A 26,974-nucleotide genomic window follows, 5' to 3' on the forward strand; every position below is an offset into this window, starting at 1 on the left:
AGTAACCCCCATGTTGAGCGGTTTTCCTCCTCTTTTCCCAGCATTCTGACGATGTTCTCATTATTTTTCCTCCCAGCTGCGTATAAGCAGTCCTGTGAAGCGTACAAACACAGCGGCAACACGTCAGGATATTTTTACATCGACGTGGACGGCAGCGGACCCATCAAGCCACAGCTGGTCTACTGCAACATGACAGGTATCGCACACACACACACACACACACACACACACACACACACACACACACACACACGCACGCACACACACACACACACACACAGACACACACGCACACACACACACACACAAACTCAGCCCATCATTCCTCATTAATATTTTACATAATTACAGCTGATCTTCCTCGTCTTTTATTCTACATGACCACATCTGTCCTGTTTGTTTAGTGGTTGTATAAACAGATTGGTGTTGTAGGTTTGATATTTGTCGTCTCCTCATATATTTTTAATCACTTCGATTGTCTTTGTCCCAGAACATGTTTAATATGATGTCAGACCACTGACATGTTTAACAGAGTCAACATTTATATAACACACTTTTAGGTAAATAGTTATTTCATGCACATTTGATGGACAAAGTTATAAACTACTTTTATTTCAACTCTTCAGAAGCACAGAGTAAATGTTCTGAAACAAAAAGAAAAATGATTTTCAAAGCAGGAAGTTTTTTTCCCTCCACATTTCTGTCGAGGTCACTTCATTGTTTATATATTTCTGACTTCTTCTATTTATGTTGGACAAAAGTTTTATGCTGTTTCTTTCAGTGATAATCATTAATATTTATCACCTTGTCGTCACCAGATGAGAACACCTGGATGGTGGTCCAGCACAACAACACAGAGCTGACCAAAGTTCGACCCTCTCCGGGGGAAATCCAGCATTTGGTTCACTTTGACTACATGTCTGAAGAGGAGCAACTAGCTGCCATCATCCACCAATCAGAGCATTGCCAACAGGAACTGTCCTATCAGTGCAGGAAGTCCCGCCTACTCAACACTCAAGGTAGAAAAAAACATCTGATTTGATGCAATTAATTATGCATGTTGGCAGTGATTGGCACCGCAAACTAAAAGGTTAGTTATGCTAACACTGTATTTAGCAGAAGCTAATGCTAAAGCGCTAACTTCGATTTAGCTTATACCGGCCCAGGAAAGACTACAATTCTCAAGCACAATTTAACTCTGACATTACAATTTACATGTTTTATAAAACCCTTAAATATTGTATTTATGTTTATATATGTATGTTGTTCATGAATCTTAACAGCTAGCTACTTGATGAATTCTTAACAGCTGGTAACCAAAACTTCAACACAGATGACAAACTTTATTCAGGTGAAAGCTTGCAAAACAGACGAGTAAGTTAGTGTTAAAGAGTTTTTCCTAAAAAAATATATATATGAGGAGGAGAAACTAAGTGCAGGTAACAATTTTAAAGAAAATTATCACCAATATTAGCGCATTATCAGATTACTGGTAGTGTGCCCACTACTCCATGTTGGTTATCTAGATTAATTGAACTTTTTCTAAAACTTAAATTGGTAAAGCCTTTAAAACAGACACTTAAAAGAGCAACAACTGTAACACAAGTAAAAGTGATTGTTATGATCATGTTAAAAGAAATAATTATTACAAATCAGGATGATCAGATTAAACTGATCTTTGCTAACTAGAAAAAATTAAAGAGGGATAGTAGCTACTAATCAGATGCAAATACTCCTAATTAAGTCATGATTAATGGATTAATGGCGTCGCCACTTCAGTAAAAGTCAGAGTTTTTGCAGTTTGCTACCTTGGGTCACACAGACATGCTAACACAATGTTAGCTAAGAAAAGCATCAGCAACCACAAAGTTTCTGCTCATCCATCTGGGAGACTCCAGCTGCAGCATCTCCGTGCTGTTGTGTGATTAAAGGTGTAATTATTAACTACGTTTAGGCTTTTTTGTAAAATGTGTTGATTATTTTAATTACTATTGAGCAACTTCACAGTTATTTATTATACAATTTTTATTATGTTTGTAAATCAGTCGACCAGTCGCAGAATATTATCTTTGAATGAACCAGGTTCCCTTCAGGTGCTTTTATTTGTTTTTATTTCAGTCTGTATTTGAGGTCATATTTTAATTATTCAAAGGTTGATCTCACTACTCAACCATCTAATCCTAATCCCTTTAATCTCCTAATCTTATCTGGGGGCGATAAAGAATCTTATTTCACAGCTTTTCCTTCAATTTGCCCAAAGTCTGGCCTCAAATGTTAAACGATGGCCACGTTTGAAACAGAAATAAAATCTCTTTGATCGTCAGGTAGCTTCATATTTCTGAATTAACAACACAGATCACTAAAGCACAGATTTTGTTCAAAGAGACAGAATTTGCTCCTTTAGCAGTGTCTTGTTTGGTACTTTAGCATCTTGTTTCTTCTTTTAAAGGTTTAATTGAATGAAAAATGCCAAATCTTTTCTAAAGATGACGCAGCATCAGGATCTCAGGTGTTTCAGTTGGTTTTGGGGTCTGTTTGTTTATTTCTGTGTTCCTCGTTTCCTTTTCTTTGATTCGATCCGTCATGTTTCTGTTTCACTTTGGTTCAGTCCTTTCTCAGAGATTCCAGATTATTATGTTTATTTATTGTCCTTTTATTCTTTGTCAATTAAGTTTCTGAGGTCTAGTTAATCGTTAGTGTTAGATTTATTCCCCTCTCTCCCCCATACCTGCAAACTGTTTCTAATCAGCCATCTGATCCTTGTTCAGTAATCATTTTCCCCAGTATACGTACAACTTATTCTCAGTAATTCCCTGCTGGTTCCTCCCGTTACACCCTGTCATTTTCCCCGGTTCTTCCCTGGGTTCCCTGCTGTCTTTTTGCTTGGATTTTTGTTCTGCTCTGGCTCCCTGTGCTCCCTGTGACTTTTAGACATTTGTCCATCATTTACACAAAGTCTTTCTGCATATGGGTCCAGAATTAAAACGCACATCATGACAAGAAGGGCAGAATTTACTTTTTCTAGCACATTTACAGCACAATCAAGTAACTAAGTTACCTTCAGTTGTTGTGAAAATGCTGAATGTGTACAGCATTTTAAAAATAGAAATTTGACTTTGCAATTTGACGACTCTCTCTCTTTAAGAACCGTTTTTACCAGAGTTTCACTGAGAAGAAGCTCGTATAATGAGCTGAGCTGATGTTCGGTTCCACCAGGTGTTTGCTAATTGCTGCTGGCTAGTCTGAAGGAGCTGAGCGGGGGAGTATTCTTGGTCTAGTTTCTAGAAATAAAATGAAACTAACTTTTCATCAAGCTATAGGAGCTTGTTTTAAGTAATTAATTCCTTAATATTGATGAGATATGACTTTACGAGATATTTTTCTCATTTTATAAGTTAAGTAATCAAACTTTTTCATCAATATTAATGGATTATAGACTTAAAACAAGCTGCTGTTATGATCGTCAGAAGTGATGGTTTGAACTTCCTCCTCCTCTCTCTGCTCTTTGTTTCTGCTCTTATTTACTCCTCTGAGATTTGGGGTCATAGTTCAAGCTTTATTTGAGCTCTTTAGATACTAATCAGTTCCTCCCAGCTGTAAAAAAAAAAAACAACACCTTGAGGTGAAGCAAAGTTTTCTCTGTCATGTAATAGAAACGTTGGTTGAAATCTTAGCAGACAGTGATATATGAGTAAGAAAGAGACGAGGAATAGAAGTATCAGTAAAACGTCCTCACTGCTTGCTGGAAAACAAAAGAAGCGCCGACTCAGCGCCTTCACAGTGTGTATACTGTCATCATCTGCTGTATCACAGCATTATTTTCAGGGGCTGACAAACATCCCTCTGTTTCAACTTCATGGAGACTTAGAGATGAGGACGGCTGCCTGGTCCAGTCCAGATCCGTCCAAATGGTTCTTCAGTATTCCTACTGTTAGGTTTAAATCATTGTAGATGGCAAACATAAGCAGAGTTTAAAGCCAGAGTTTGAGCTAAAAAGCCTCTGGTTGATGAATAAAGAGGTGAACGGTGCTGTTTGTGTTCCAGAGGGGTCTCCGTTCAGCTGGTGGCTGGGCGGGCCCGGTACCGGACTGGTCCAGACGTACTGGGGAGGAGCTCATCCAGGCAGCCAGCAGTGTGCCTGCGGCCTGCAGGGCGACTGCGTGGATCCGCAGCTTTACTGCAACTGTGACGCCGACCGGATGGAGTGGTACTAAAACCTTTAACACACAAAAAAATGGCACATTCTGTAGAAATTTATGTAACAAACTTTTAAAAATTACGTATTTTTTAAATTAAAAAATAATTAGATTAACACATTTATAGTTGCTGGGCTGCACAGTGGTGCAGTTGGTAGAGCTGTTGCCTTGCAGCAAGAAGGTTCTGGGTTCGATTCCCAGCCTGGGGTCTTTCTGCATGGAGTTTGCATGTTCTCCCTGTGCATGCAGGGGTTTTCTCTGGGTACTCCGGTTTCCTCCCACAGTCCAAAAACATGACTGTCAGGTTAATTGGCCTCTCCAAATTCTCCCTAGGTGTGAGTGTGTGTGTGCATGGTTGTGTGTCTTTGTGTTGCCCTGCGACAGACTGGTGACCTGTCCAGGGTGACCCCGCCTCTTGCCCAAAACATTAGCTGGGCAACCCTCCCGACCCCAATAAGGGACAAGGGTGCAAGAAAATGGATGGATGGACATTTATAGTTTGCAGAATTTGCAACATTTTTCTCTAACCATTTAACGGGTTTTTTACTGGATCGGTTCTACCAAAACGCACCTGCTGCTAAAGAAATACTTCTAGCACCAACATGTGAAAAGCTCAACCCTTTTTGTTTGATTAATACAACAAAACGCTAATATGTTGAATATTTTTTAATGTGCTTCATAAGATATTTTGTTAGCAAATTTGAACCAGGTGAAGCTAAAAATGACACTTGAGGAGTTCTGAGTAGAATATATTTAAAGAATATTTTTTTGTACAGTTAATTACTGCTCTCACTGCGTTTTTGAGTCTGTATGCTCCAGTTAACGATTAACCGATCACTAAATTAGTTGACATTACAGTCCAAATAATCCCCCCTTTCATGAGTGAGGTCATATTTCTCCTAACCTCTCCTGCCCTCAGGTAGATTCTCACCTGATACCTGAGCACAGGTGTAAACGCACAGAGCCGCTCGCTCGGCTGAGACGGAGAGTTAACTGTCAGATCCGACTCAACCTGGCTGGCTAGTCAGAATGTCATCCTCAGGAGAAAAAGCTGGATAAAAAACCAAATCAAGCTGTTGCTGCTGTGGTTTCGTTCAAACTAATTAGTCTAATTAGGAAACATGTGAAAGCATGAGACAGTAATTTATCCTGCAGCTTCGTTTCATTTTACTCCTACCTTCCTGCTTCTCATCTCCTCTTTTGTTCCTCCATGTTTGACTCATTTTTCTTTCATCTTTTACTTCTTCACCATCTCCCTTCATCTCTTTTTACCTAGTTTTTTTTTAACCTAATTTCTTCCTCTTGCTTCCATCTGTTCTTGTGGTTTCTATTCCACACAGGTGCTTGAAATCCCTTGAAAATGCCTGAATTTCAATCATGTGTTTTCATTGAAAGTGCTTGATATTCAAAGTACAGTATAATGTTTTATCCATCCATCCTTCCTCCATCCATTTTCTTGCACCCTTTTTCCCTCAGTGGGGTCAGGAGGTGCTGGTGCCCATCTCCAGCCAACGTTTCGGGCGAGAGGCGGGGTCACCCTGGACAGGTCGCCAGTCTGTCGCAGGGCAACACAGAGACACACAGGACAAACAACCATGCACACACACACACACACACACACACACACACACACACACACACACTCACACACTCACACACACACAGGGGCAATTTGGAGAGGCCAATTAACCTGACAGTCATGTTTTTGGACTGTGGGAGGAAACCGGAGTACCCGGAGAAAACCCACCATGCACAGGGAGAACATGCAAACTCCATGCAGAAAGACCCCAGGCCGGGAATCGAACCCAGAACCTTCTTGCTGCAAGGCAACAGCTCTACCAACTGCGCCACTGTGCAGCCCTAATGTTTTATTAAAAGCCTAAATTTGGAAAACTTTATTTACAGTTAGTTCCATTTTTTCTTCACTCTCTGAAGTTAAATCAGACTAAACTTTGTTTTGTTTGTTTTTTGTCGGTTAGAATGAAAACGTAGCAAAAACATTTTTTTGAGATTTCCTTCTAACTTTCTTTGTATGTTGTAGTTTTAAGTATTTAATTTGAGAGGGAAGATAATTTGCCATAACATGATTTGTTTGCATTGTTTCAATGTAATATTTATTATTACTAATAGTGACTTATTGTCATATATATTTTACATTGAAAAACGCTATTTAAATTGGAGGATTTTTTTGTTAACTGTTTTGTTCTTCAATCAGACAAGGTGCGTAAAGTGAAAGAGACATTTCAAAACATTAAATTTGGGTAGATTATAGTTTATTTGTGCCTGCTGTACAATGTATAATACTATAACGAAACATTATTAATAACAGCAATTAATAAATATCATATAATCATAAATTGAAACTCCTTTTTTTGTTCGTTTGTATTGTTTTTATCTCCAAAGTTTTGCTGGAAAACTTGCCTAAAAAAGCCTGAAGGGTGCTTTAATTTTACTGTGGGGAAAAAAGGAAACTCTGCTTACAGTGTTTCCTTTCATCTGTACCGTGTCAGTTTATCTCCTCCAATCTGATCTTTTTCTCCTCTTCCTCTCAAAGGAGCGAAGATTCTGGTTTTATTTCCCATAAGGAGAGCCTGCCGGTCCGATCGCTGGTGCTCGGTGACGTTCAGAGGCCCGGTTCAGAAGCTGCTTACAGGGTGGGGTCGCTCCAGTGCCATGGCGACAGTAAGTCCATCACTGGTTTAATTCACCTGTAAAGGTATTATAGCTTTTTGGCATCCCATTTAAGTTTAATGTTCTGTCTGATAAGTTTACTGGGGGAGTAATTAATTGTCAGGACAAAAATACAGAGTCATATAAAACACCATAAAGCCAACAATTTAGAAAAACATTACAGTTTGATAAGTGGCTTCATCAAAATCTTAAAATATGTTTCTTTCATTATTAATCAAAAGCAACTCTAAACAGGTCAGTTTTTAGTCTTGATCTAAAGGAACTCAGTGTTTCTGCTGTTTTGCTGTTTTCTGGAAGTGTATTCTAGATTTGTGGTGCATAGAAGCTGAATGCTGCTTCTCCATGTTTGGGTCTGGTTCTGGGGACCAGAACCAGAACCTGAGGGGTCTGAACCAGAACCTGAGGGGTCTGGAAAGTTGACACAACAACAGCAGATTATTAATGTGGTGCTAAACCGTTCAGTGATTTATAAACTAGCAACAGTATTTTAAAGTCTATTCTCTGAGCTACAGGGAGCCAGTGAAGGGACTGTAGAACTGGGTGATGTTTTCTAACTTCCTGGTTTTAGTCAGAACTCAGCAGCAGCGTCTGGATCTGGTTGGTTTTTTAGTCAGACCTGTGAAGACGCTGTTGCAGTAATCAATGTGACTAAAGATAAACACATGGACGAGTTTCTCTAGATCTCGCTGAGACATAAGTTCTTTAATCCTGAAGATGTTCTTCAGGTGATAGAAGGCCGACTTTGTAACTGTCTTTATGTGGCTCTGAAGGTTCAGGCCAGAACATGAACCTTCATGTTTCCAGCTGTAATAAAATCTGAATAATTATCAAAGTAACCCTGAGCCATTTTGTCAGATATGGCTGCTCTGTTGGTTGCTGTGTGACAGCCATATTCCTGTTTCTCAGAAAACTTCTGGAACGCGGCGTTTTTCGACCAGGAGACGTCGTACCTCCACTTCCCCACCTTCCACGGAGAGCTGAGCGCAGACGTCTCCTTCTTCTTTAAGACCACGGCTTCCTTCGGGGTGTTCCTGGAAAACCTGGGAATCAAAGACTTCATCCGCATCGAGCTGAGCTGTGAGTGCGGCGGGAGCCCGAGGGCGGGGATTTGACGCGGATTAGGATGATGTGCCAGTAAAACCTGGAAGCTTTAATCTGCTCACACCCAGAGAATGCAGTGTGGTTGGAAAAATCCTGCAGGGAAGGAAATGTTTTTTGATCTGAAATTCCCTGAATGAGACGAACTAAGAGACCTGGACTTTATTTGGGCTCTTTTTATTGAGGTTTCACACCTGATAGATAGTCCAGTAGATTTTTAGACCAAATTTGCAACATTTGTTAATTTTCAGCTGCTGCTGTTCTCTTTCTCACTGCACTGCATTGAAAAACCTGTTCCCCTCATGGCCTGTAGGGGCGCTGAAGGAAGCAACACAAAAACCTCTGTAGAAGACACTGAGCGCTGAACTTTCTTCTTCTCAAAATGCAAACAAAAATCTGAGTAGCGTCAGATTTTGTCTTTGCTAAAAGACAATGAACCTTTTCTGCCGCTAGCATTAGATTTACATGTTGTTTTGGTTTACTTACCCAGAATTCCCTATTCTGTAGTCCACTTCCTGCATTTGGGGGGGAAAGGTGTGAATGTGCAATCAGACTGCAAAGTGCCTAAAAGCGTAGGTTTCATTTGGGTTGAAGTAAACTCTGGTGCAGTTTGAATGCATATCTGGATACCAAGCAGACTGGAGACCGCTCCAAAAGCAGGAAGTGCACTACAGTGAAGGGCATTCTGGGTAAATTCAACCAAAACAAACATGAGAGTCTAGCACTAGCAGAAGAAATGACTCATGGCCTTTTGCCAGTAACCACTAAAATCTGATGCTGCATTTTTGTTTTATGTTTTGTGAAGAAGAAAGTTGTGCCAAGTGTCTTATCCTGAAGCTGATAAACTTTCATGTTGTTTCCTCCAGTTGTTTTTGGTGCAGCGCCCCCACAGGTGAGGAGGGGAACAGGTTTTTCAAAGCGTTTGGTTTTTTTGACAATGCATTTTGAAAACTCAGTTACTTTGATAAAATATGACAAATGTTGCAACTTTGGTCCCCAATCGAACCAAATCTACTGGACTATCAGGTGTGAAAACACCCTAAATAAATCCCATGTGGTCAAATATTCTTTCTGTGGATCTCAGCTGAAGTGGAATATGGATACCTTTCTTTTCATATAGACTTAAATAATCTAAGCCGTTATTTCTTGATGATGGTCGCTTAAAATTATTGTCTCTATGTAGAAAAGTTATATCGAATTCATAGAAAGTTGAGTGGAAGAAGAAACTCTGGTAGGAAAATATGCAAGAGAACAGAGATAACCACAACCATGAAACATTCAAACTCCATGCAGAAAGATTCAGTTCCAGGACTTTCTTACTGCCAGGCAACAGTCCTGCCAACTGTTCAGCTCTTAGAAGTGATTCACAAGAGGAAATCATTGGGCCATGTTTCATTATTGTTTTTCTTTTTTAGCTCATTATGTGAACCTTTTTTTTATCTGTTGCTTTTGGCGGCACCTCCTGACCAGCCGTATTATTTGTCCTTGCTAGTCTTCTGCCTTTCATTCCTTTTAGATTCCCTCTGTCTCTGTTCTCAGTTAATCACTCAGCTGCTCTCACTCTATCTCGGGCCATTAATCATCTCTCCTCAGGATAAATTGCCCTCTGGTTCATTCAGTCTCTGCTAGTTCCTTCTGTTACTCTCACTTCACTCTCTGTTCTGTTTCATGTCTTATATTGTTGGATTTCATTTGATAGTTTTACTTTTGGAGGTCAGGATGACAGTAGAACATACTGGAATACATCTATATAACAAAATTACTTGATTTCAATTATTCATTTGTTCTATTACAGCAAAGAATATTAGAATAAATGTATTTATGTCAGCTGCTGATAAACACGAAGGAATTAGATCTGCATTTCCTAGATTTGTTAAATTTAAACCTTTAGTGCATTTAATGGGCTGCACAGTGGTGCAGTTGGTAGAGCTGTTGCCTTGCAGCAAGAAGGTTCTGGGTTCGATTCCCGGCCCCGGTCTTTCTGCATGGAGTTTGCATGTTCTCCCTGTGCATGCGTGGGTTTTCTTCAGGTACTCCGGTTTCCTCCCACGGTCCAAAAACATGACTGACAGGTTAATTGGCCTCTCCAAATGTCCCTAGGTGTGAGAGTGTGTGTGCATGGTTGTGTGTCCTGTGTGTCTCTGTGTTGCCTGGCGACCTGTCCAGGGTGACCCCGCCCCTCACCCAGAACGTTGGCTGGAGATGGGCACCAGCACCTCCAAGGGTGCTTAGAAAATAGATGTATAGTGCATTTAATTTAAAATAGAGACATTAAGTATGGAGAGCCAATTGGGCCAAATTATAATAAATAACACTTATCAAATAGTTATTTAATTGTGTCATTAATCTATTAGAACTGGATATAAAAAAAATTATTGATTAAATATAGAATTAATTATATGTGCCTCAGTTAAACATATTGATCTACCTTGAAAATCTAGTTTTTAATAATTTTATGATTTAATACATTATTTCATGTTCCTGAAAATGTTAGAACCAGCCAATCATGAGCACCCAGGCCAATTAGCATGACCAATGATGAAACGGTTTTCCTGTGACAGTAAGTTGTTTTTCTGCCTTTAGCACATTTAGCAGCAAGTACATGATTGATTGACAGCACTAAGATCCTCCTCCTGGCTCTGATTGGTTGTTTTTAGAGCATTTCTTTAGATTATGTGTCTCATACTATACTGTCATGACACGGCGACAGTTTTGACAAATCAGTAAAACACATATTCTTTATAAAAGTTTTGTACTGCAGCTTTAATGCGGGATTCCACAGGGTTCAGTTCCTGAGCCTCTGCTTCTTTGCTTCTTCAGCTTCAACATTTTTTTTTTCATTATCATTTCAGCCTCCACTCAGGTTGTCTTCTCCTTCGATGTTGGAAACGGCCCACTGGAGGTTAGCGTTGAGTCGATCTACCCGCTCAACGACGACCGGTGGCATCGCGTCCGAGCCGAGCGGAACGTGAAGGAGGCGTCGCTCCGTCTGGACGACCTTCCTGTCGCCACCCAGGAGGCTCCCGCTGACGGACACATCCACCTGCAGCTCAACAGCCAGCTCTTTATAGGTGAGGACGGCTCGTTTTTCCCCTCATTTCTCTTCCTCAGCTGCAGCGTTTGTGGCTTTTATCTCTTTATCCTTTAATTCTCTCGAGCTTTTCACCGTCTCATATCTCTCCACTGAGCGCTTCCTACATATAAATCTAATCTACTGTTTATTTTCTCACACAATATCTTCTGTGGTCTCCAGGAAATTTGAGGTTCACTACATCTGCTGAAAGCGTTTAGCCTGTTTTTCCCAACAGTAAATCTCTCTGTTTCACATACATGTTAACAGCAGGAGTCACTTTATGAAAAAATCCATTGTACCATGTAGAACAGATCACCTTCACGGCAGTTCATCCAAAGCATCCCCACTGGTTTTACCACATTTTCAAATGTTTGTTGTATATATCACTTTGGTTACTCAGATGCAGAAAGTTACATTTTTTTGTAGTTAATAAGTCACTGGCTTTATTTTAAAGGGGTTCTGTTATGAAAAATTCACGTTTTGCATGTTTTGTACTTCCATTTGAGTCTCTACTGCAGGGGTGTCAAACTCCAGTCCTCGAGGGCCGGTGTCCTGCAACTTTTAGATGTGCCTCTGCTGCACCACACCTGAATAGAATAATTAGGTCATTAGCAAGTGTTACGGCATCAGTGGGCCCTGCCCTCTTTTTCCTTGCAGGGTTCTGCAGTCAGGCCCTGCAGGTGTTGGGTGTTCCCCTGATTGGCGTCCTGCTAGGCGTACAGCAGAGAGGAGGCCTTTCCCTTCCCTCTCCTCAGATCCCCACTTGGTTTGGTTTGTATCTTTTGGTTGAGTTTTGTTAGGTTTTGCATTTGCTCATTTCTGGTTATTTATAGGTTTTTCTTTAATCTATTTTGGTTTCTTATTTCAGGCATTTCTTTTTTTCAGGGTTATTTCTTTCATATAACTTAATAAATTCTACTTTCATTTACACATTAAATCCTTGTGTGGTCTCCATTAATGTTGCCCCATCAAACGAGCCTGGTGGACGTAACACAAGGCTCTGGAGAACTGAGGAGGTAATTAAGCCATTTGGTTCAGGTGTTTTGTACCTGTGGCACATCTAAAAACTGCAGGACAGCGGCCCTTCGGGACTGGAGTTTGACACCCCTGCTCTACTGCTTCTAAAACCAGCCTAAGCGTCAAAGGAAAACATCCAGCCAGTTTTTGGCAATAAGTTACTGTTGCCAAAAACATTAACTGATAAGTTGACATTAAGTCAAAAATCAGCAGAAACTGCCCTTCACCCCAGCAAAGTTCCACCAGTTACCCAGCAACCCCAGCAGAGTTTTGTCCGTTACCTAGCAACCCAAGTGGAACTCCAGCACCTTTGATCAGCTGGTTTTGCTGCTCTATACTGTGGTTTTTAAAATAATTTAAAAAAATGTAATATCAATACATTGGTAGAAAGAAAAAGTACTACCGGTGACAATATTTGGTTTTTATCGAATAGTATATTATAAAAAACTGAAAATATGTGCGTTATAAGATGATCAATATGTATATTTAGATTTTATTCTTAGTCTTTCCAGGTCAGATGCAGCTCTGTTTTCCTTTTGCTGGGTTAGCAGATGTAAGCGTCCGCAGATCCGTTAACCCTGCACACACTTACGAACAGATGGAGCCCGAAAAAAATTTACTGAAACCAGAAGAAATCAGCAGCAGTGTTGTAAACAAGCAGACGCTGCAATTAAATTATTAACTTGTTGCTGGAGGCTAGCATACTGAAGTCAACCCTAATCACTCCTCCTTATGTTATTCTAAGTATGATAACTGGGCTAACATGAGACTGTTTGGGTTTCATTTTATTACATTTCTACTTCTCCAAAAGTTGTTCAATCCTCAACTTACAAGCATTTGAGTCGATTGAATTCTCATCTGTGGAAACAAGATTATTTAAAATTATTACAGGCTAATAATAAAGTTTAGTAAAATGGTCTGAACTTTACTGAAAGCCACTCTCTTAATTCACTTCCTAAAATGTGGTTAAATGCCTCAAAATCCCTTCAGTTTTGCTTGTGAGAAGAACATTGCATAAGGTTTTACAGTTCCCTCATTAGCAGTGGTTAAGACCAGGCTGAGAATGCTGGGAAATTGAGTCCAGATAAACATGAAGACACATGGAGGCCCTGGATATGAAGTGCTTTGCTAAAATATTCTCTCCACTTAATTTTTTTTCTCATTCTGTCACTTTGCAACTACAAATTTCAGTCCATATTGTAAGGGTTGCTTCTCTTAAATACTTTTGTTTTCATTAAATGAAAAGCACTGAACTTTTCCTGTTCAGAGCAAATCCACCCCCAAAAATGTAAACATAAGTTGCACTTTGTGCGGTTTCATTAAATGTTTCCAAACACACAATCTCCAAAATCTCCTTATCTTTTCTTAAACAACTTAGTTTCTGTTTTACTTTTAAAAAGTCTCACATCGAATTAACTGTCCTGCTAAACAAGCCACTCCTGGGAGAACAGGCATTTCTCTCTGTGCAGCTAATTAATCTGCAGGCTGTTCCTCCCCACTGACATGAATTATGTAAAACTAAACGTTGGGTTATTTAGGTTCGGCCTCCTTAATGCTGTCATTTAAAGATATTTCAGTACATGAGTTGTATTTACAAGACTGCAAACTGTTCCATTGTTTGAGTTATAAGATGCTGTGTCTTCTTGTGTTTATTCATCAGCTGTATTTATAGGCCATAATCCTGCTCTGCTTTACATGGCGCTGTAGTCTATTGTTTTGATTAATAAGCCGTGTTATTGCCTTGCATGGATTCATAACCAACATCGCACCGCTGCTTCTGATTGGTGCTAAAATCTGCCGCAGTAAGAAATGAGCTCAGCGTTGTTTCCACTGTGAAGTTTTCCAAACAATCCTCCTGCTTTGATTTGGTGTTTTAAATGTTTTATAGAGTTTATGCTCTTTAAAAAATACTAAACAGCATCAAATTCTGGGAATCTTAAGATTAACATGCTATTTAATTGAATAAAAAATTGGCACAATTTACAGGATTTTTATTTAATCACTTAAGTATTTTTTATACAATATTAGAAGTATATTAAAAATGCAAATAAACTAATAATTATTGGCTAAAATGCAGTAACTTAGCATTCCGCTTCGTCACTTGCAGATTATTTGACAAAGTTTTGCATTAACTGATTATTAAATTTACAGGTAAAGGAGCTTAATAAGAGATTTTGTTTTTTACAGATTTTGGATCAGGTTAAACTAAATCTGTTCCACTAGATGAATTTCTGTGTAAAATATTTTTACAAACTATGTTTTTATGGTGGGACTCGATTAAAATGTTCAATCAAGTCATTTTCAGTCTATAATTAATTAATTTGCAATGAATCGCATTTTGATCAAAACGGTGTATCAGAAAAATAAGCAACATCTTCAACAATAGCTATTGTTTTTAATCTTTTATTTATCTTATTCAGCCCTCAGATTGGGCACACAGTGTTATTAATCAGCTGGTTATTTTCTTCTCTGGATATCTACCAACTTTAATTTCATCCTTCATAATAACAAATGTGCTCCCACTGCAGACGCGGTTATCTCTGTCTGTCGAGAACTGCAGCTTTGATCACTCACAGACGTTTTATCTGTATTTCCTTCACTCCTCTCTCTGCTTTGCTTTATTCCCACAATGCTTCTTGGCCTTAAACTCCTTCTTTCAGCTGCATATTCACTATTGTCGCTGTCATTTAAATTTTACTAACAGATATTTGGTTTGATCGTCCGCTAATGTGTGCAGACTGACTGAGATCGTTTTCGCTACATTTAATCATCCTCTCAGCTCTGCTAAAAGGTTTTTTACTGACAGAAAATGAGATGAGATATTTCTTGGTTCTTGAACAACATTAACAAGGTCAAGTGAAGAGTTTCTGAGGCTTCAAAGCCCTGCAGTTTCCTCGAGTGGATTGTTGTATGAAATATGAGCAGCTGCGTTAAAAGGTATGCGGTTATTGATGAAATTGCACAAGTTCAACAAAAACACTGCTGCGGCTGTGATCTGATGCTAACTACAATCATCTGCAGACATCTGATATGTTCAGCCTCAGGGCTGATTTTCAATTATTTTTTTATATCTCAGTTTTGTGGTTTTTCTTGATGAAATCTAAAATAAACCATTTTAATGTAAAAGACACTCCAAGGCAGTTGGCCAACCATGTGCTATCATTCAATTTTCACAGAAAAAATGTCTAAAATAGCATAAAGATTTCTGTCATTCCCCCACTTTTCTTACTGATGCACCAGAAATGCCATCTTAATGTAGAAATCCACCTGTATATGCAAATAAATGAGCCTCAAGTTGATATTTTATGATCTTAAAAGCTGAAAAAGTCATATAATAATGTAATGTATATCAGAGGTCTTGTTTATTAAATATTCCTTTTTAATTTCTACATTAGGTAAAACATCTATGAGGCATAAAGGGGCACTGTTACATATTTTCCAACCACTAAGTGCCATTTTGTAACAATATTACCTTCAGTTGTTGTAGAAATATATATATATATTTCGAAATTGGTTTTCTTTTTTCCAACATTAACAGAATATCGAAAAAGTTTTGTGCACATTTGTAATGAAGCTACTGATGTCAAAGCATTATGTTGTTTCAGCAAGACCATAAAAACATTATTTTTAAACATCTAAATGAAAAATTTTAATGAATTTAAAACCCTTTAAAGCCAGATTATTTTTTTATATACTGGTATGTTGAACACTAGAACTGAAAGAAATTCTTCATATGAGTTTTCTTGCAGGTGTTAGAAACTGTGTTAGTTGCTCTTCTGGGAACAGTGAGAGTAAACAGGTGAATTTGCAGCTTAATCATTTGAATAATTATGCAGAAAGCTGAATAACGGTAGCTGAGATTCTGACACTGATTAAATTCTGTTGGTATTTGCATAAAAAGCCTGATCGGTGCACGTTAAAGAGGATCAGAGTCACAACGATTTATCCTAGGATGCATTAATTCTGGCCATTTTCTAATAAAGCACAACTGCTTTCATTGTGTTTTCTCAGACGAGACGTTGAAGGAGGTTTTCTGTCTGTAGCTTTGCTGCTTTAATAATTTATGAGTAATATCAGAGCGCAGACTGGGGGAGAGTCTCTCTGTGATTTATAGGTGTGAAAATAAGAAGCTGTCATGTTGAACCTCAGGGAGCAAACAGCTGCTTCATGAGTTTGTACTTCGAGGACAATAAAAGCTTCAGCTCCTGATCTCTGCTTTGAAAGGTTGCCATGTTTGAACAACGACAACAACAGAAACCCATTTGAATGAAAAGGAAAACTTCCTCACTTTTCTGATTGCTGCATTTTCAGCTGAGAAAGTTTTTCTCTGAGCAAAATTAAACTTTGTGAGTCGCTTTTGCAAACAAAGCAGAGAAAAAATCTGCTTCTTTTTGCATTTATTGGCGAATCTGTGAAGGTTTGCTGCTTCTTTGAATGTGCTCAAATAAAAGCAAGGGCACATTTTTATTATATTCACTTGCATAACATGCAGTACTGTGCAAAACTCTTCAACCATTACCGTCTTGTTTTGCTTTCTTTTAGGCTTATTGAAAGTCTCTTAATGTTTTGGGGGATTTTCCTTACAGTTTTTAATCATACAGCCAATCAGCTCCAAGGAAAACGAATGCCGCTCCTGGATTGGCTGCTTTGCAAACACTGGCCAATGGCGTCTTTCCGTCTAAGTAGTTCAACTTTATACTTTATAGCTGTGTTTCTTTTCCAAAATTTGTGTGAAATTTGTCAATATTCCACTATTGTTGTGGAACTTTACAACTGCTGCGTTTTCAATAAATAAGAAATGAGATTAAAATTATTTAATAAGTTTGTTCACGTGATAAATTATTAAAAACTGTGCCACACCATCGCCCTCCTACTACTTCTTGTTATCTTCTTCTTTGTGGTTTGCGCCAGCGGCAACATCCGGTTGTCGATCATGTGACTCTAGTGTTTTGCAAAATAAACCAATTTTGATGCGGCCAAAAAACCACCTCATCGTAGCAGGAAAACTTTTTGTCAACATTCCCTTAAGCAAATTTTTTTTCGAAATATTAAATTGTGAAATTATCTTGTTGATGGAAACGCAACTTATGAAAAAGATCCACAAATACGCGAATTTACCACTAATAATTTTGAGTTGAATTCCACAGAAACATCTGAGTGTAGACGTTGGTTTGCCGTATCTTTCATTTCAGCAACCTATAGTTTTATTTTCCGACTATGTTTTGTTTTCAGGAGGCACGGCGTCCAGGCAGAGGGGTTTCAGAGGCTGCATCCGCGCTCTGCAGCTGAACGGTGTTACTCTGGACCTGGAGGAGAGGGCAGAGATGACGCCCGGCGTTCAGCCTGGCTGCCCGGGTCACTGCAGCAGCTACGGCTCGCTGTGCCAGAACCAGGGCTGCTGTGTGGAGAGAGCCGCTGGCTTCCTCTGCGACTGCAGCCTGTCGGCTTACGCTGGAGTCTTCTGCCAGACAGGTAAAAATAATAAGTTACATCGTTACCGGGGGTGAACTGCTTGCAGTTAATGCTTTGGACATGTGATATCTGTGCTATAGTACATGTACTTCCTTGCTAATCTGATATATTTATTTATATTAGAAATTTTAGATACACATGGCCCCAAGCAAAGCTATAAGATTTTCACAGTAATATTCAATAAATTAGAAATTGCATTCTGGTGAGGCTCATTTTGTCAGATTAAAATTTTTAAAATAATTTTTAAGCAGGTCTAAAACATACATTAAGCCCACTTGTCTGTATTAAAATGGTTTTTTTCCTTAGGTAATATTATAATTCACTAGATTTAAGCAGAAAATCATAAATTCAGCTAATTAGCTAATGTGAAATAACAGAGCTAGTTTCTCATTTAGCACTTATGCTAACTTTGAAAACATAAACTGCTCATTTATTTGGCTGTTTTGTAAACTGTCAGTTGAATAAACATCAACATTTGCGTTGATGTTTTGGTTATAAGCTGTTAAGAACTCTTTAAGTAATTAGATGTTCATATTCATGCTCTTATTGTGAAGGGAGTGAAGAATGCTAATGCAGCAGTTCCATTTCCTCTCCTCATGTTCTCTCCCCATCATTCCCTTCCAATAACTTCATTTCAAAAAAGAAACATACAGGAATAAAATAAAACAGGGACAGTAGAAAACATGACATAAACATGAATACATGTACATTATGAAGTCAAAAGGACTTTGGTACTCGAGGGTTGTGGACATTCAAAGGCAGATATAATTTGAATTCTGTGCTTTAGCATTAGCTTCTGCTAAACGCTGTGTAAATGTTGTGCTTCACTATTAGAAGTAATTTTTATGATGAGCGTTACTAACTTTTTATTTAACCGCCTCCCCAATGGATCATAACTAATTGTAATAAAGACTTGAAATTATTAATCTGTGTTTAAACAATTTATGTTTTTCTTAGTGATGGAGTTACTGAAATAAATTAGCTATAGATAATAATCTAATTGATTGATTTTTTTATTTTTTGCACTAATTTGGCATTCATCTCCTGAGAAAAAATCTCATAAAATTCCTCTTAAAGCTTCGACTCCACATCTGTTAGGCCGAATGAATTAACGCAGATTCCCTGAATAGAAGAAACGTGTGAAACCAGCCAACTGGTTGGGGCTCACAGAACAGATTTAATATTCACAGAACAGATTTAATATTCACAGAACAGATTTTTTGGTCGACTTCACCTCTGTTTCAGAAGGTGGGTGGTGGTGCGTCTCTGCTGCTACACCCACTGAGAACAAAGAGAATAACAATGCATTGTTATCCTGACCGTCTGTAAATCCTTTAACTTGAGAGTTGAGCCGTCTCTGCGCTTTAAAAGGACCCTCTTAACCCCACCGCCCACCGACTATTGACATGCTGTATTCATCTCCCACTGCATGCTGATGCACACTGTGTGTGAGTCACACTGACGCACTCACTGCTTAATATTGCACAAAGAAAACACAGTTTTATGTTTAAATAGCCTTCAAATAGCCTTAAGAAAACTTTTCTTTCACTCAACTGTCACACATCATATTTCTACAAGCTGCATTAAACTGCTTACACTATTTTGGCTTTTTGTCAAACGTGCATGTCTCAGATCATCAAACTGAATTTTATATCAGACATTTAATGGGTAGTTTGCATGCAGTGGTTTCAGCTTTCTTTACTAAGGGCAAAAATATATCAATCAAACCCTGCTGTGTTAAAGCTGACCTGTTATACCTCCTTGAACATCTTAGCATAGGTTCTATGGGGATACAAAACCAGTTTATCATATTTTTTGTACGAAATAATTCTTAGATGATGTGATTTTAGTCAGTTCTGCCTATTTTGAGATGTTTTGGGGTCTCTATCACTTTAAATCCAAATAAATTGCTGCCGGCCACGCCCCCTTAACTCAACGTTTACACTCGTATGTGAAAATGGCTGTACATGTACACGACCGTACATGTTAGAAAAGCAGAAGTGAAGCCTTCTGCACAACCATCAATAATGAAGAAAACAGTTTATAAATACTACATGTCTGCAGCTATTTTCAAGTGCAAGTGTAAAAGTTGTGTATATATGCAGCATCTAGAAACTGCTTTCTGCATTCTTGTTGTTTGTGCAGAAGGCTCCACTACTGCTTTTCTAACAAGTATGGCTGTATCATTTAAAATATATTCAAGTGCGAGTGTAAACGTTGAAGATGGACGCAGTTAATTCATTTCATGCTGTATTGTGTTCACTGACTTTAAAGGGATTATTTTTAAGCTAAATGTTCATTTTATTATTCGGTTTTATTTTGGCCTATACCTGCAGGCCCCAGTGTCCTTATTTAGAAATGGAAGTCTGAAGAAAATATGATTACAAAACCATATTTCATATTTCAAAGCATATTAAAACAACTGAATCCACATGGCACCAACTCCACGTGTGTTAAAGGGTCGTGTATAAAGTCACCCTTAGCAAGCGCCAGAGAGGTTTTTAAAAATCTAATAAACAACATGACCTTTTTAGTTCATTTACGTTTAATTACTGCCTGGACTGAGCTGTAAATTAGAGGCTAAATAACAGCACTGAACAATGAGTCACAGACACTGAGGTTATTAAACCTGTTCTCAAAATGTCAGCAATACCTCAGCTAAACGTTTCGCAGGAGGAACAGCACTTCTGAAAATCCTGGAAAATTAACTTTTCTCCCATTAGTCAAGAGAGAAATGGATAAAAATCTAAATTAAATTTGACCTGTAGGTTATGATGCATCTTTAATCCATACAAAACATGATCATTACACTTTTTGGATGAAATCACTCTTAGATCAAATTTTGTAACGTTTAAATAAAATCAGCCAGAACCCAAAACGCAGCCAGTGACACGTTTTATTAGAAATAATGAGATGGTGCTGAAGGGGTTCTGCAGGGTGTGGTCACACTGGTGGGTCAGGAACGGGGAACCACAGGAGCCGAGGATCCAGCCTTGGGAGGGTAGGGTGGACAATGGGACAAATATCCACCAACCAGAGGCTCAGAAGTCAAAACGGTCCAGGGTCAGGCAAGGAAAATCGAATATTCAGTGGACTGGAGGAAGGTCAGAGGCGGGCAAGGTTCAGCAACAGGAGGTCAGAACTCTTCTCCAGGCAGTAAGGACTAGGCAAACGGTCAAAAACATGCAGGATCAGGAAACCAGAAACTCCTCGGACATGAATCATGAACAAAATGTCTGCAAACAGACACACAATTATACAACCATACATCTTTGAAAAGCAGAAGTGGAGCCTCCAGCACGACCAACAAGAATGCAGGAAACTATTTCTGAATGGTAAATCAACAACAAAACACTTGCATTTCCAGCTGCATATGTAAACTGGTAAAACCAGGTGACCAAACGTGCTTGAGCTCAACTTGGGTTGCTAGGTAACGGGCGGAACTCCACTGGGGTTGCTAGGTAACGACTCAGTGTGACTTATCAATTGGGAGGTTTTTGAAAATGCCAACAATCAGCTGGATTTATCTTTTTAGATACTTGTGGTGTTTTTTTAGAAGCCACTGAGACCCAAAAGAAGTATAAAAACCTCCAAATTGGGAATTTTGCATAATGGGTCTCCGTTAAACACCAAACGTTAATCTTCACTTGTTGAAATAAAACCTGACATTGAGCTGGCTGTTTTTCTGCGAGGCATCAGGAAACCAGACGCCTCTCTCTGAAGGGATCTCCTCTCTCTCTCTTCCAGAGGTGTCAGCCGACTTTAAATCTGGGACGTCGATCAGCTACGCCTTCAAAGAGCCCGACGAGCTGAGCAGAAACGGCAGCGACCTGCCCTCCTCCATCTACTCTGACCCGCTTCCCCGAGGAGAAAACGTCTCTCTGAGCTTCAGGACGACTCAGAGTCCGGCGCTGCTGCTCCACGTCGGCTCCCACTTCAACCAGTATCTAGCTCTGCTCATCAACAGGCACGGTACGGGTCAGGAGGTCATTCCAGCAGAGGGTCGAATGTAAAGGATAAAATGAGGTTATACAGTGAATAAATTGTTACATCATAAATTAAATACGTTTTTATTTCGAAATATTTGGCATTTAAACATAATCTTCATTACATTTCTTAAGCAGTAAATAAAATCTAATTAAAGAATGTTACTGGAAAGTCTGAAGGATTTCCTTCATGTTGTTTTTATTACTTTATTTCATTCTGGAGAATGAAATAAACGAAGAATAACTTATTCAAAAATAATTAGTAAACTTGAACTCAATGAAAGCAGCCTATAACAACAGGAACAAGTTCTGTAAAAGTAACCTGTATTTTAATGTTGTCTGTGATAATAAGTCCTGCGAGTAGCCGCGAAGTATCTGTAGGTTCTAGAAAACCGCCTGTAAATAATGAAACATAAAGTGTAAATCTTCTAAAGTAAATTTCAGAATGGATTCTGTAATTTCAGGGCTTGTAGATTCTGTGAATGTAATGCAGTTTATGTTTACTTGCAAAATCTTTGCATTTTCTTTCAGTTTTGACAAAAGTTCTGAAAATTGGTTTGTACTTTTAAGATAACTTTCCTATTTGGGGTCAGTTCCAGAAAGTAACCTGTATATTCTTGAAAATTGCGTATAAATTATGTAGAGTTAACATTAAAACTAGCCTTTGAGTTCCAGAAATTACTATTGTTAAAAATATTATGTAAATTCTTGAAAATTGTGTAGCGCTGAAAACCTCTTCAAAGGAAGCATAAATACGTAAAACTAAACTTATAAAAACATGGTAAACTCGAAAATATAACCTGGATTTTTTTACAGAAATAAGTGCAGTCTGGAAAGTAACCTATAATCTCCAGAAAGTAACTTTTAGGTTCTTAAAAAATAACCTGTTTTTGCTCTTTTGTGTAATTTTCTTTCCTTTGTAACTTTCTGGCAGTAACCTGGAAGTTTTATAAAGTTCACATATTTCATAGAAACTGTTTTTGAAGTCAACTGCTGCAGAAAAGAGAAGCCACTTAAAGAAACGACTGGAAGCTTGTTTTATCTGTAAAATATGTCCAGCAGTTGAACTTCAGCCTTGCATTATTCAGGAATGTAACACGGATGGCAGTTTGCAGCTTGATTTGCTGTTAATGGATTTTTTTCCTGCTGTTAATGACTTAGGGAAGCTGATAGGAAGTGAGGCATTACGCTTTCGTGCTGACATCCTAAAAGTAAAACAACCGATTAGGAGCTTTTTCCTCGTTTTGCCCTTATTTAACCAAGACTCCAGATAAAACCGCTGGAGCTCAAACACAAGAGTTTTACTGATTATCTTTTTATTTTAAATTAATGTAGCAACATCAGGTAGGTTGATCATTACCTAATATTTTTCAGGCAGAGAACCACTTAACCCATTAAACTAACAATAACATGACATCTTCATATATGCAACCTGAAGTTAGAATATTGGTCTCTTAATGCGCTTATTGTTGTTTTTTATTTGTTGTTTATTTGAGCGGTGATGCTGCTTGGTAAACGTGACCAAAGCCATGAACACGTCTGGGACGTTTCCAGATTCTGAAGTTTTTAATTCTAAGTTTTCCCATGGTGTCAAACACATGGAAATAAAAAGAGAAGTTGTGTTGTGTGTATTAATAATGTTTTAGGATTATTTGCATAGTAAGAAAAAGGTAAACTTGACAAAAATCTTCTTCTTCTCTATTAAATATATTAATTATCCACACATTTCTGTCAATTGTATTTAATCATCGATTAAATAATTTTGAATTAAATAAAAATTACAATAGCTCCTAACAGTCGTATAAAACTAATGAATAGTTCTCACCAACTGAGACTCGTTCAAAAGAATCAAATTGTTCATGAACGACAGATGAAACCTCTCAGCAGGTCTGACTTGGTTTCCTCCGTTCTTATAAGTAATTCTGACGTTGTTTTCTTTCTGTTTTTCTTTTGAATGACCCGGTTCTAAGCTCGTTATCCATTATTATTTTCAACCAAAGTCTATGAATCGCATTTTGAGCTCAAGTCATGGCAGATAAACTGTCGTTTACATGCAGTCCCATGCTGACCATTAGGGGGAAGTTTGTAGAGAAATATTCTCTTGAAAGTATTTGGTATCTGACGCTCTCAGTAATGACCAAAGCGTTTTTGTTAAGTCTCCACTTTAGAAGAAATAAATCCGCTCTGATATTGAAAGGAAAATATCCTCCTAATCCAGCAGTTATCAAACAGATTAAACACATAATCCTAGTCTGTTGGCAAAAAGACTCTCAGAACAACAAGACCCTCTCACAGAGGAGAAAACATCTCCGGTTTTGGAAATTGAAATTGTTTCTTTGTTTTGCCTCTCTTGTGAAGATGAGCTGGAGCTGAGGTACAAGCTTGACGGCGGCAGAGCTGCAGAGGTGCTGAGGAGCAGCATGAGGGGGCTGGCCAACGGGCTGCTGCACACCGTTACCATCAGGAGGTCGGCCGACTCCGTGGCCATGCAGGTAAAACCGCCTCATTAGTGTGCAGCGCACAGACAGCGAGCAGCACCTGGATCCCCACAGAGCTTCCTCTCTTTCTGCTTCTACGCCACAAACTGCAGAACACATCAAAGCTTCGCGGAGATAATTCACCGGAAACCAGATCAGATCAAAGGTCCGCAACCAGCGTCTCTTTGGACCAATGGCTTCTAAAAACTAAATTATAAAAACTAACTAGTGTTTCTTTTTAAAAGGTCGGTATCATGTAAAACAGGCATTTTATTAGCTTTACGTCATGTTGTATTATTACGTCAAAAGCACAGCTGGAAAGGGCAGCGTAGTATTAACTGTTATTTAAAAATAATATGTATATTATTGTTGTTGAACAGATGAAGAAGTGCTAAAACACTTGGTCCATCTCAGCTTTCCAGAGTGAAATATCTGGAAAGTTTTTACGCTTGGATGAGGTCATTTTTTTCCATGGGTTTCGCAAAACGTTTTTTACATCACATGAGTCACATGATCAACCACCGAATGTTTCTCCTGAGGAAAAAGGATGAAAAAGACGACAGGAAGTGGCAGCAGCATTATGGCGCAGCATGTTTTTTAATGACTTATCACGTGAACAAACTTATTTACATGTGACTTTAACTGTGTTTCTTATTTAAAGGAGCAGCATCATGTAAAACAGATTTTTTTTAAAAGCTTCACGTCATGTTATGATGTCATTCCATCATCAAAAACATACCATAATATTAACTGATATTTTAAAATAATATGTATTCAATTGTTGAACAAATGGAAACTTGGTCCATTTCCGCTTTCCAGTGTGAAATATCTGGAAAGTTTTTGTGCTAGAATGAGGTTATTTTTTTCAGCTGCGCCAAAATTAGGGCATTTGGCAAAAACTATAGATACAGTATCCTGTCCATAATAGAGATTAAAAAATACAAAAAAAGAGAGAGAGAAAGTAGTGATCATAATATTAACTGTCAGCCCTCCATCTGCATCTGTACAACCTATTGAACCGTTCTGTACAGATTGTTACATGTTTTTGTTAAATATTTAATTGCTTCGGTGAATTTCCGTTCTGTTTTTAACATTCAGATGAGGTGGAGGGCGAGTCGTCGTTAACGAGATGTGAAGCTAATTAACGTTAAACCTGTTCAGCCTTCGTTTGGCAGTGAGACACGTAAATTATGCAAAAGTCCAACAGAGAACCGAGCTGCGTTTTATTCCTGAAGCTCCGCTCAGCACTAACGTGTCACTTCCTGGAAGAAACTCCGACAGAGCAGCCGAAAGCCATGAAATATGAAGCTTCCTAATCATATCTGGGTTTACTGAATCACCGATCTTGTTAACAACCTCGGATGATATACGAGGGGAAATGCATCTAAGCAGCGGCCAGTGTGTGTGTGTGTGTGTGTAATTATAAACACAGTGAGATAAATAAGAAGGTGACCTCGTCTTGCTCTGGTGCAGCCTCCTGATTCATGGCGTTTGTAAGGAACGGGTGAAATATGAGCCCCTTCTTATCCGTTTATATCATTGTGAATTGTTTTTATCTTTAGTGCTCTGCAATAGAAAGCAGGAGGCTTGAAATGATTGTGGAGAAAATTATCTCCTACAGCAGATTTACTTTTAAAGCTCCTCATGTTTGAGGAATTTTTCTCTCCTTTCAGATAAAAACGATCTTCCACCTGTTTCTTTTCCATAAATACTGAGCATTATTCTGTTTATTTTCCATCAGATCGACGGTAACGCCAGAGAGGACTTCAACCTGAGCTTCGCTGGAGAACTCGGCAGCCTCAGGTCTCTCGTTTTGGGCCGAGTGTCGGGTAAGTCAGGGTGGACGAAGGTCCGTTTGGTTAAAAAACACTTTGACTCATCAGCTCAAACTCTGGGCTGCTTGGCCTTGTTTTTCTCTCAGCTCTGAGAGTAAATATATACGTTACCGGCAGGACTAATCCAGATGATTTGAGAGAAAAGTTGAAACAGAAAGTGAAGAAAAATCCACCCACACAAATTCATTTCTATGAGTTTTGTGTTTGCTTCTAGTTTCTCTCTGCTGAGCAATGAAATGCAGATTCTAGTTTAATTTTAGGCTTTTGTTGCCTAAATCCTTTAAATGTTTTCAACCTAATTCTGCAGAAAATTGTCCTTTTTATATTTTTTCTTCCAAGAAGCCAAACTTTGTCATATCTTAAAATAGTCTTTTGAGAGTTTCTTTTTCTATTAGCTATTTTTAAAATTGGTTATAGTCCACTTTCTGTTACTAAATATTACAGCATAAATATATATATATATATATATATATATATATATATATATATATATATATATATATATATATATATATATATATATATATATTTGGGGCCTGCCCATAGCAATGCATGGAGGCAGTGATTGACTTGCAAGTCAATCACTGCTCTCCCTATGCATTGCATGGCAGGCACCTATTGTTCTTCACCTAATAGAATGTCTATATTATTATTTATTTTTCTTCCGTCACCGTTAATGCGGCCCGAACCGCTGCGTGCAACCCCCCACAAATGTGGTATCAAAAATTGCGGCTGGATCACGGGATGGGAAATATTATTTCTGGTGGGATTCGGAGTTACCACGGCAACACAAATTGGGTCTGACGACCCCCAAAAACCCCATTCATTTCAATGGAGCGAGATCCTAAAAATACCCCATTTTTGAGCAATCACTGTGTCATCATAAATTCATGTAGAAATTCCATTCAAACTTCAGTGTGTAAATACGCCCGTCATCTTATCTAAAGTGAAGACGGTACGTCGATACGAATTACGGATTGTCCACAACTTGTCTCCAAGCGACCTAAAGTTTTCAATTTTTCGAAAAGTTAGAGTGTGAGTGCCTCTCCGCTAGAGTGTGGGAAACAGTGGATTTCTGACCCCAAAATAATTTCTAACTCGCCCTCACGCCCACAAATATCGCCCGATT

General features: G+C 38.6%; 1 protein-coding gene across 7 annotated transcripts in view; it reads left to right on the plus strand.

Annotated features, from left to right (window-relative positions):
* Nucleotides 1–26,974, plus strand: part of LOC103479475 (contactin-associated protein-like 4) — a 154,810-nt gene that overhangs the window by 82,516 nt on the left and 45,320 nt on the right. For all 7 annotated transcript variants that reach the window (XR_014084282.1, XR_014084278.1, XR_014084280.1 and 4 more), the window contains 10 exons: nucleotides 77–196; nucleotides 819–1,019; nucleotides 4,045–4,207; nucleotides 6,751–6,878; nucleotides 7,794–7,964; nucleotides 10,838–11,056; nucleotides 17,308–17,547; nucleotides 21,295–21,519; nucleotides 23,892–24,025; nucleotides 25,752–25,839. Coding sequence is in view for 1 of the 7 variants with exons in the window: in XM_081598347.1 (XP_081454473.1) it covers nucleotides 77–196; nucleotides 819–1,019; nucleotides 4,045–4,207; nucleotides 6,751–6,878; nucleotides 7,794–7,964; nucleotides 10,838–11,056; nucleotides 17,308–17,547; nucleotides 21,295–21,519; nucleotides 23,892–24,025; nucleotides 25,752–25,839 (1,689 nt within the window). In the remaining 6 variants the exon portion in view is untranslated. The remainder of the gene's footprint in view (nucleotides 1–76; nucleotides 197–818; nucleotides 1,020–4,044; nucleotides 4,208–6,750; nucleotides 6,879–7,793; nucleotides 7,965–10,837; nucleotides 11,057–17,307; nucleotides 17,548–21,294; nucleotides 21,520–23,891; nucleotides 24,026–25,751; nucleotides 25,840–26,974) is intronic.

The sequence above is a fragment of the Poecilia reticulata genome, chromosome 17 (genome assembly GCF_904066995.2).
Source record: "Poecilia reticulata chromosome 17, P_reticulata-male-v2, whole genome shotgun sequence".
Lineage (NCBI taxonomy): Eukaryota > Metazoa > Chordata > Actinopteri > Cyprinodontiformes > Poeciliidae > Poecilia > Poecilia reticulata.